We start from the raw sequence: 11356 nt of genomic DNA, 5'->3' as shown, positions 1-11356 counted from the left end.
GCAACCTGCCCTGTCCTTTCCACTGCACCCTCTAAGAAATGTAATTAGAAGGAACAAGTGGTATCTCATTTTGTATTTGCTTTAGCAATGTACTATTTGCTTTCTAGTGTGTCTATTGCCTCGTTTGACATCTTCTCTCAAAAAGTGATGAAACGAAACGCTTTCTTTGACAAGTTCAGAGTGCTCTTGGTTCCTGTGTGGGATTCTTCCAAGTCTGAAACTGGTCGTGGGAAGAGAAGGAATCCGGAGGAAGGAGGATGAGAAGTTTAAAGGAGAGGAAGGGGAAGCAGAGAAGGCTGCAAGGTGCCTGCAAGATGTCTGAGGAGTCGGAGGAGTGGGAGAGTGCCTAGCTCTTCCTCCTGGGAGAGCTCCAGCTTGGCAAGACCTTTTACCAAGGTCTCTGGTAGTGCTGGTTTCCGAAAGCCCCAGCCGAAGGTGCGCAGCAGAGGGTGACAGAAGGTGAGGCACGTGCCGGGGGCGCGGGTGCTGACCGCCGCGGTGCGCCCTCCCTCCGACGCGCGGAGTGCCGGGCGCAGACAACCAGGGACCGGCCTAGGGCTTTTGGGGAGAGAAGCGGGGCTCCCGAGGCGCCGGGCGAGGATGGGAATGGGAGGGAGCCAGTGCTCCCGGACACGCCCCCGCCAGGTCCCACGCCCGGGTCTTCTGAGACCTCGCGCGGCCCAGCCCCGGAGCGGCCCAGCTATATAAGTCCCAGCGGAAGACCAGGGCGCAGAGGGTCCTGCTGGCGCTAGGGTGGGGAGGAGGGGACGCGGGAACTCGGCCCCCAACGCCGCGCTTCGTCTGTAGCCGCCGCCTCTGCACCTCAGCTGCCCGGTGAGGGGTTCAAAAAACAGAAAGTGGGTTTTGCTGCCCGGGAGACAGGCGTGAAGAGCAAGGGAAAGAAACTTCCCACACCTTCAGGGCTGGAACCCTTTTCCTCTGCATCTCCAGTCTCTGAGTGAAGATGGGGGGCCTGACAGCCTCGGACGTGCACCCGACCCTGGGGATCCAGCTCTTCTCAGCTGGCATAGCCGCGTGCTTAGCGGACGTGATCACCTTCCCGCTGGACACGGCCAAAGTCCGGCTCCAGGTAGCCAGCCAGAGGGGTATGACGAGGGCTCTCAGGCCAGAGGGGGCGCTGTTGAGTGCATTCCATTTATTCTCTGCTTTGGGTTGACCACTGTTTCTAGGTAGGGTACGTGCCCTTCCAAAGCAGTCTGGCCTTGTCCCAGGGCTGGTGCTTTAGGATGGGAAACTGGAAATTCTTCTGGGATTAGCTGAAGAACCACGAGGGCCACAGAGGACGGGTTGACCATGACTATTACCAAATTCTCCCAAAATTTAGGGTGCACTTAGTATTCTAAGAGCTGAGAATATTGGCCTCTCCTGAGTTTACTAGTCAGGTGCTTTTTCCTTTCTTTGATTCTTCGGGGGTTCTGTCCTATCCTACTGCCCTAGGGGTTCTGGAGAGTTCATGGGGAGGGGGATGTTCAAAATGTGCATTGTAGCCAGCCTCCCCAATCTGCGCACTCGCGAACACACACACACACACACACACACACACACACACACACACACACACGGCGTAGAGGGAGGTGGATGGAAGGGGGATGTTGCTGAGAAAAGAAACGGAAAATAGGAACACGGTGGGGGAAATCTTGGCTTAAGAGTGAACTCAATGTTCTCTCCCTTCTGATCTGCACCTTTCTTATTTCCAGGTCCAAGGCGAACGCCCGACGTCCAGTGCTATTAGGTATAAAGGTGTCCTGGGAACAATCACCACTCTGGTCAAAACAGAAGGGCGGATGAAACTCTACAGTGGGCTGCCTGCCGGGCTTCAGAGACAGATCAGCTCCACCTCTCTCAGGATCGGCCTCTATGACACGGTCCAGGAGTTCCTCACCGCAGGCAAAGAAAGTAAGCCGAGAACGTTCCTGGGAGGGGCAGAAAAACCTTGGGCTCTGCTCTGTTCCAAAAAATGTAACACATCGAGGAGTGGTTTTCATAACAAATTGGCGAGAAAACATTCATATTTGAACTCTCTCCCTTCCCCAAATTGTTCATAGAAAGAAAAAAGTATGCAAAATTGACATTTTAGATGCAGATTTATGCTTTTAAAAAGTCACCCAGTCATGAAAGTTGTGTGCCTAATTTGGATCTCCATCTGGAGAATATGCATGAGCTACAGAATAATGTTTAACTTAAAGTTCTCCAAACAGGGAAATATATCAGAAACATCTATGGAGCTTGTCAGAAATCCAGATGGGGACTACCATGGTCCTCTGAGTCTGAATCCTTAGGCTAGAGACCAGAGTATCTGTGTTTCCACAAGCTTCCCTCATCATTTGGGTATGCAACAAAGTTCAAAACCTTCTGTTTGAAGCAAAGAAAGCCAGACTTGGTGAGTAGAGTTGAAAGGACAGGAAAAGATATATTTCCTTTTAAGAAGTTCCTCATAAGGTCCAGGGAAGACCAGACCAGAAAAAATGGACGAATGCTGTAGGGCGTTTGTTTACGGGAAAAGGAAAAAGAAACGTATTTCCTGAGTGCAAGTGCACTCTAAGAATTCCTGTCACTTTAACTAGTATTTATTTGAGGGCTTACTATGAATGAGACACTGTTCTAGGTGCTTCAGATACATTACAACTGGAAGGGTACTAGTAGTATCATTATCCCTTGGCAGTTGGGAAAACTGAACACAGAGCAATTCATCACTTGCCCAAGGTCACACAGCTGGGAGGGGGCAGAGCCAGGGTTCAAACCCAGGCAGTCTGGCCTCGGACTCCAGGCTCTTAACCCTGTTTTCTACTGCCTTCTGCACTTCGCATATGATTCTGTCCATCATTCAAACACACAACAATGCTGTGAGTAAAAACTGCTAGCCGAGTATCAGGGCAGTTAAGTCAGATGCACAAAATCACACAGCTAATCAACATCAGAGGCACTTTCATGTGGAGCAGACAAGCCAGAGAGAAGATGTGCTGATGACAAAATGAATATATTAAGTGAAATCCATCTTGTAGATTTCATCAATTCTGCTGTGAGTAACCTTCAATACTGTAGCTTTATGGGATAATTTATAAATATTGTCTACACAAATATGTAAATTATACTTATCCACACAAGTACTTTCAAAGTGAAGATAAAGTCTCTATGTTACTAGATCAAAACTGCATTTTGATATTTATAGATGTACAAGAGAGGAAACACAAAGGAGGTCAAGTGCTCGTTCAGGTGGTTTTCTTTACAGATTGACTGTTCTATTAATTGTTGCAGACTTTGGGCACCAAATTAATAGGATATATGTTGGCAGTGTTCTATGTTATATAGATTCAGTTTATTTAGTAGGCTTTGTTGAACTGCCATGTGCCAGTAACTATGTTAGATATTTAGATGGCAGATGTGTCTCTGGACAGAGTTTACAGTTGACAGTAAGGGGTGTGTGAGGAGAAGTGAATAGATGACCATATTCCATGATATTGGGGGAACCCACCCCCAGTATTTCAACGTAGGTTCTTTCTATTTTCCCTAAGTGTCGGCCAGTCTGAGAAATAAAGAGAAAGAGTAGAAAGAGAGGAATTTTACAGCTGGACCACCAGGGGTGATATGTATCAGTAGGTCCGTGATGCCCACCTGAGCCGTAAAACCAGAGGTTTTTATTCAGGACTTCAAAAGGGGAGGGGGTGTACAAACAGGGAGTAGGTCACAAAGATCACATGCCTCTGAGGCCAATAAAGAGCACAAGGCAAAGGGCAAAGCAAAGATCACAAGGCAAAGGGCAAAATTAGAATTACTGATGAGGGTCTATGTTCAGCTGTGCATGTATTGTCTTGATAAACATCTTAAGCAACAGAAAACAGGGTTCGAGAGCAGAGAACCGGTCTGACCTCAAATTCACCAGGGTGCAGGGTAGGGTTTTTCCCCACCCTAGTGAGCCTGAGGGTACTGCAGGAGACTAGGGCATATTTCAGTCCTTATCTCAACTGCACAGGACAGACACTCCCAGAGTGGCCGTTTATAGACCTCCCCCAAGTAATGCAATTCTTTTCCTAGGGTCTTAATATTATATTCCTTGCTATGAACAGAATTTAGTGTTATCTCTCCTACTTGCAGGTCCATTTATAGGCTCTCTGCAAGAAGAAAAATATGGCTCTTTTTGCAGTCAGACCTTATGGTTGTCTTGCTTTGTTCCCTAAAATTGCTGTTATTGTGTTCTTTTTCAAGGTGCATTGATTTCACATTGTTCAAACACACGTTTTACAATCAGATTTCATATTATTCAAACATACATGTCTCACAATCAGATTGTATGGTTAACGCAATCATCACAGGGTCCTGAGGTGACATACATCCTCAGCTTATGAAGATAACAGGATTAAGAGATTAAAGTAAGACAGGCATAAGAAATTATAAGAGTATTATTTGGGAACTGATAAATGTCCATGAAATCTTCACAATTTATGTTTCTCTGCTGTGGTTCCAGCCGGTCCCTCCGTTTGGGGTCCCTGACTTCCAGCAACACCATGACACATGCTATATTACAATACAGTCCTACTTCGCTTAATGATGGGGATACATTCTCAGAAATGAGTTAGGAGGCAAATTGGTTGTTGTACGAACATCACAGAGAGCACTTACACAAACTTAGATGGCATAGCCACACCTAGTGTATATGGTATAATCTATTGCTCCTAGACTACAAACCTGTGCAGACTGTTGGTATTGAATACTATAGGCAATTGTTGTATAACAGTTAAGTGTTTGTGTACCTAAAAATAGAAAAGGTAATGCATTACATGACAACCTTACGGTGCCTGGGATGTCACTAGATGATAGGAATTTTCCAGCTCTGTTCTAGTCTTATGGGACCACCATCACATATGCAGCACATGACTAACTGTAATTACAAGATGGTGCCATATTAAACAGAACTATTTAACCTAGCCATGGAGGCATGGTCCTGTGAGATTTTCCTGAAGAGTTAATGTCCAGATCAATTCTGAAAGGGCCAGCAGGAGTGATCCAGGTAAAGGGGTAAGAAAGACCTTCCAAGTAGAGTGAAGGTCATGTACAAAGACTCAGTGAGAAGTAGAGTGAACATAGCACAGGGAGGACATGTTGGTGAGGAAGGAGGGGTGAAGCCACAGAGACAGGAAGGAGCCAGATCACAGAAGGCCTTGCAGGCGATGCTAAGGAGTTTGGATTTTATCCTTACCCTGGTGGGAAGTCACTGTAAAAATGTTAAGCAGGGGAGTGGCATAAACAATTTACATTTTCAAAAGATCACTTTGGCAGCAGATAGAGTATATATGTAAAAGGAGTAAGAAAGAGGTAAGTTAGAAAGCAAGAAATGATCAGGGTATGCCCTAAAGCACTGGCAATAGGGAAAAAGAGATGTCAATCAGAAAGACTGAGAAAGTATAATTGAATTGAATTGGTGAACAAATAGAAGTAAGGCATAAAGGACAGGTAGAAATACAAGATGACTTCCAAGTTTCTGGTTAAAGATACCCTTTATTGAGGGAAGATGTATAGAAGCCGTCTTAGGGGGAAGACAAGAAATTTAGTTTAGGCCATGTCAACAGGTAATGTCCAGTAGGCACATGAGTTTAGGAGAAAAGTCTGGGCAGGGACTATCAATAGGGTCAGACAGCAGAGAGTGTGGAAAGGCTTGAAAAGTGATCATTGTACATAACAAATAGAAGCTCACTGATTTTCTAGTAAAAACATCTTCAGCAGAGTAGTGGGGTATAAGCTATATTGTAGGGGACTGAGGAAGAAATGGGTCTGAGAAGTAAAGACAAACAATATATTTTGTAAATAAATTTCTTTTAGTTCTTGAAAAAAAAATACATAGCCTCTTTTCCAGGAAGCTTGACTGGGAAGTGAAGAGAGGGATTTGAAAGTTGGAGATTGGAGGATAGGATGAGTACATCAAGATACACTACATTGTAGCGCAATGCATTACAAATGTGAGCTAAAAGTGAAGGCATTTGTAGTCATACGATATTGCCAATTAAAAGACAGCTGTCAATCATATGCCCAGCTCCTGCTAAAGCATGATGAGAAGAGTACAATCACGATAGTGATTTAAAAATTGCTGCCAGTTTTGTGGATTTTCTTTGTGCTACACAGTGTAAGCTCTTTTTCAGTATTATTTAACTCACACAACTCGAGGAGGTAGATATTATTATCCCTGTTTGACAGATTAGGAAACTGAATTAGAATGACTGAGAAAGCCTTTGCTGAGTAAATGTTGCTGAACCATAATTTTATATTTACTTAATGATAGAAATGAATGTTGGGCTTCAAGACTATTTGTATTTAATGATATCTGTCTTGAGCAACATAAGCTATTTTTTTTCAAAATTTTAAGATAAAAATCACTTTCTTCTCACCTGTCTTCTTATTTTTGTTCCCTTCACATGTTGTAGCCTAACACTAGTTGATGGCCCATATTGGTGCAGCTTGTCCACTGGGCTTCTTCTAAGGGCACCAAGTCCCATAATTAACATTATCCTTCATGGGAGAAAGATCAAGCCTCATTGGTGACAGGTGCCTCCTCACAGTTGGATAATACTGAAAAGAGAGCTAAATATAAGAAAGAACCAAGCTGAACACAGGAAAAAATCAGACCACTGTGAAAATAAGCATTGTGTTTTCTTGTTCCTTGAAAGTCTTCATTTTTAAAAAATTTCAGACACCTGACGTTTTCTAGCCTTACTCTGAGTTGGTACACATTTAGTACATGATCAACACATGAACATGCATTAGAGGAGTAGAAAAGCTGTCAGAATACAAAAATATGGGCCAGGTATGGTGGCTCATACCTGTAATCCTAGCACTTTGGGAGGCCGAGGCAGGCAGATCACCTGAGATCCCAGGAGTTCAAGACCAGCCTGGCCAATACAGTGAAACCCTGTCTCTACTAAAAATACACAAATTAGCAGGGTGTGGTGGCATATGCCTATAATCCCAGCTACTTGGGAGGCTGAGGCAGGAGAATTGCTTGAACCCAGGAGGTGGAGTTTGCAGTGAGCCAAGATTGCACCCCTGCACTCTAGCCTAGATAACAGAGCAAGACTCCATATCAGAAAAACAAAAAACAAAAAACAAAAAACTATGAACCACTGAAAATTAAAAAGATATGCATGCATTCTAGGTCTTTAATTGTTTTTTCTTAATATTTTTTTTTTTTTCTCTGGATAGCAACACCTAGTTTAGGAAGCAAGATCTTAGCTGGTCTAATGACTGGAGGAGTGGCAGTATTCATCGGACAACCCACAGAGGTTGTGAAAGTCAGACTTCAAGCGCAGAGCCATCTCCACGGTATCAAACCTCGCTACACGGGGACTTATAACGCGTACAGAATAGTAGCAACAACGGAAGGCTTGACGGGTCTTTGGAAAGGTAACTAACTTCAAAGTGGGTTTTAGAACCACCAAAGCACATACATACAATTATCAACTTATTATAAAGTAGAGTTAGTAAACATTGTCTTTTTTTTTTCCCCAGGGACTACCCCCAATCTGATGAGAAGTGTCATCATCAATTGTACAGAGCTGGTAACATATGATCTAATGAAGGAGGCCTTTGTGAAAAACAACATATTAGCAGGTAACTTCCCATTTCATATAACAAACACGTCTGCACCTTTAGAATTTCCTCTTGGAGCTTCTGCAGCCACCTTATACTGAATCCCTTAACTCTTAATAGTTTTCTCTTTTTAAAAATAAGTAATTTTGAACTATATATAACTTTGTGAGAAGCAGGAAAAGACCAAAATATTAAGTTTAAGAAGTTTTGCCACAACAGAAATATTTTGCAACAAAAATAACAGGCAATTTCATCTTAGGTCAGCATTGTTCTCATTTAACACTAATATATGGGACTTTTGTTAGAATCTTTTTCTTTATACAGCAGAATTCAGGAGGTAAGTCCATCCTGCACTATATCCAAAAGATCTAGTTATACAAGGAGCTTATCAGTGGTCTCATCCAAAAAGTAATTCCATAAGATAGGTTCTTAAAAATAATATACTAACAATTTCTAGAGACATTAAAATTTCCCTTGCACTTTATTTCAGTAAAAAAGTATTAGATGCTCATATATTAGGCATTATTGCAGGCCTTAAAGGCACAGAGGAAACTAACAGGTTTTTTTCCTAAAGTGTTAACAATCTATTAAGCCATTTACTCTTTACCTTCTTTTTCTAGTGCAATGCCTTTCTTGTTTTATTTATTTATAAGACCTCTTCACTGAGCTACTGTTATCAACAGGTTTATAAAGATATGACAGATAACTAAATTGCAAGCCCCCAAAAGTCTGATGTTGACCTGTTTCACCGATCCATTTTAGATGACGTCACCTGCCACTTGGTGTCGGCTCTTATTGCTGGATTTTGCGCAACAGCTATGTCCTCCCCGGTGGATGTAGTAAAAACCAGATTTATTAATTCTCCACCAGGACAGTATAGAAGTGTGCCCAACTGTGCAATGAAAATGTTCACTAATGAAGGACCAACGGCTTTTTTCAAGGGGTAAGATGTGGTCTTGTGTATCTGTAATGTGTTCTGGCTGTCTATGTGCTTTGGGACACTCTTATGTCAAACAACTGACATTTAGCTTACAAGCTTTAGTATATTCATATATTTAGTATTGACTTTTCCTTACCACAGATTTCTTGAATCCACCAATTCCACTGTGCCAGAAAGTAAAAAGTCATTATATTAAAATTTTCTCAACTTTGATCAAAGGCTCATTCAAGATCAGTGCCTTTTCCATTGGTCCCAATCTATTAGAAATGTAGACAGTATTTTGCCTTCTCTGGGCAAGAGAGCTATAAAGTAGGGGGAAATCATAATAGAGAGCTATAAGAGAACAAGATTTGATTTGATTTAATTTGATGGACTCAAGTTTTAAAATTGTAAAACTAGAGATAAGACATCACCACCAATCTAGAAAAGTGATGCAGAAAATTATGTGATTTGGGTAATTATTACACTCACCTAGAAACAAGTATTGTGTAATAGATTACATAGTTCCATAATGCAATGTTGTATTGGAAACTACCTTCCTAAGAAAATATAGTATGGGCTTGGCATGGTGGCTCACATCTGTAATCCCAGCACTTTGGGAAATGGAGGCAGGAGGATCACTTGAGCCCAGACTGGGCAACAAAGCGAGACCCTGTCTCAACAAAAAATTGAAAAATTAGCTGAGTGTGGTGGCACGCACTGATAGTCCCCTCTACTTGGAAAGCTGAGGCAAGAGAATCTCCTGAGCCTGGGAGTTCAAGGTTTCAGTGAGCTATGATTGTGCCATTGCACTCCAGCCTGGGAGACAGAGCAAGGCCCTGTCTCAAAAAAGAAGAAGAAGAAGGAGAAGAAAATACAGTATTAAGTAATCTGTCAATATATTCTACAAGGATTACACTAGTGGTTAAATGATAAAATTCCATTACCTTTTTAAACTGTAAGGCCATTCCTCAAGTCTTATAAATTAAGCATGAATACATCATACACATTTTATAAAAAGTTCCAACTCATCATAATCTGTACTTATGATACATTAATACAAATGAAGTTCTTTATAAAATTAACTTAAAATGGATATACCAGTTATTAAACCATTAACCATTTAATAATTTTATTTTTTTCAAATTTAAAAATCTTTTGGGGGAGAAATACTACATGGATGAACCTTGAAAACATTATGCTAAGTGAAATAAGCCAGACACAAAATGACAAATACTGTATGATTACACTTAAATGAGGTACCTAGAGTAGTCAAATTCATAGAGACAGAAAGAATAGAAGTTACAAGGGGCTGGAGGTAGGAAATAAATGGGGAGCTGCTTAATGGATAGAGACTTTCTTTCTGGGGTGACAAAAAGGTTCTAGAGATGGATAGTGGTGATGGTTACACACAATGTGTATGTACTTAATGCTACTGAAATGTAATTTTGTGGGTTTTTTTGGGCAATAAAATACCCCACATTGAGAAGTGAAGAGAAACATGTTAAGAGACTTGAAGGAAAAAAATTGGGGCAGAGGGGTGTTTTTTATAGGTTAAACAATAAAAGCCATTTAAACATTTAACAATTTCTGTAAGGACAAGAATTGTCAAGATTGAGACAGCATTGATTTCTTGACTCTACTCAATACTTCTTTGGTTTCTCTTCTTCCTTCTCCCTTCTAAGTTTCCTACCTCCCATTCAGAAAGCAAAGCAAAACAAGCAAAAATTCCCCCTTCCCTCAAACAAGGAAAGAGTTTTTGAAAAAGTTCATGTCAGAGAAGAGCAGACATGTTTTGGGAGTGAAGGATATTTGTGGATTTGTATAGATGTGATCATTAGGGCTGTGTTGTTTTGAAGTAACATAGGACATCTAAAGGAAAATTTATTTTCAGCAGAGGAGAGAAAGATGAAGAATATGTACTTTTAAGCATCTTCACTTGAGGAGTGGCAAAATGAGAAGCATAACCTGCTATAATCACTTTAAGAATTTCAGGCTGAGTGTGGTGGTGCAGTCTCTCATTCCAGTTACTCCGGGAGGTTGAGGTGGGGGGATCACTTAAGCCCAGGAGTTCGAGGTTGCAGTGAGCTATGATTGTGCTACTGCATTCCAGCCTGGGTGACAGGGTGAAGCCTCATCTAAAAAAATAAAAATTAAAAAATAAAAAAGAATCTCAAACAAACTAATCGAACGATGACATGCACTTTTCTAGGTTGGTACCTTCCTTCTTGCGACTCGGATCCTGGAACGTCATTATGTTTGTGTGCTTTGAACAACTGAAACGAGAACTGTCAAAGTCAAGGCAGACTATGGACTGTGCCACATAATCAGCTTCAAGAAAATGATGTGACATACCAGTGGGAATCTTGCTGACTGGATCATAAAAACAAACAAAACTTGTTCACTTATTTTAACCTAAAATGATAAAGGAATTTTGGTAGAGAATTTTGGACTTTTCTATTTAAAAAAGAGGAAAACTAATGCCTATTTCATGTAACTTTTTTTTCTCTGTGTCTTAAAAAGGGGAAAGCAACACATTCAGCATATACCCTGGCAAATGTAATGCAGATAAGCTACTGCATTTGACCATTTCTGGAGTGCAATTGTGTGAATGAATGTGAAGAACTTTAACATGTTTTAATTACAATTCCAACTGGTAGAAAAGAAACTGAGTGAAATGCAGTTTATATTTATAAATACTTAAAAATGAAGTTATTAAAAATATTAGTTTTTATTAACCACAGTTGTCAGTTAATATATTCAATAAACTATTGCTAATACCTTTTAAAGTGTGTCTTTTGAGATCTATACCTGGGTGTAGGAGTCAAGTTCACCTAGAAT

The 11356-nt window shown here is 41.2% G+C and overlaps 1 protein-coding gene across 1 annotated transcript; it reads left to right on the top strand.

The window, feature by feature from the left end:
- Nucleotides 1-888: 888 nt before the first annotated feature.
- On the top strand, nucleotides 889-11024 carry UCP1 (uncoupling protein 1). Its single transcript, XM_025386532.1, has 6 exons — nucleotides 889-1090; nucleotides 1719-1917; nucleotides 7210-7410; nucleotides 7516-7617; nucleotides 8359-8539; nucleotides 10728-11024. The coding sequence occupies exons 1-6, from the start codon at nucleotides 965-967 to the stop codon at nucleotides 10840-10842; spliced, it is 924 nt and encodes a 307-aa protein (XP_025242317.1). The 5' UTR covers nucleotides 889-964; the 3' UTR covers nucleotides 10843-11024.
- Nucleotides 11025-11356: the final 332 nt, after the last annotated feature.

Source organism: Theropithecus gelada, chromosome 5, assembly GCF_003255815.1.
Source record: "Theropithecus gelada isolate Dixy chromosome 5, Tgel_1.0, whole genome shotgun sequence".
NCBI classification, from domain to species: Eukaryota; Metazoa; Chordata; class Mammalia; order Primates; family Cercopithecidae; genus Theropithecus; species Theropithecus gelada.
The sequence above is the reverse complement of the archived record's forward strand: the minus strand, read 5'-3'. Positions and strand labels throughout refer to the sequence as shown.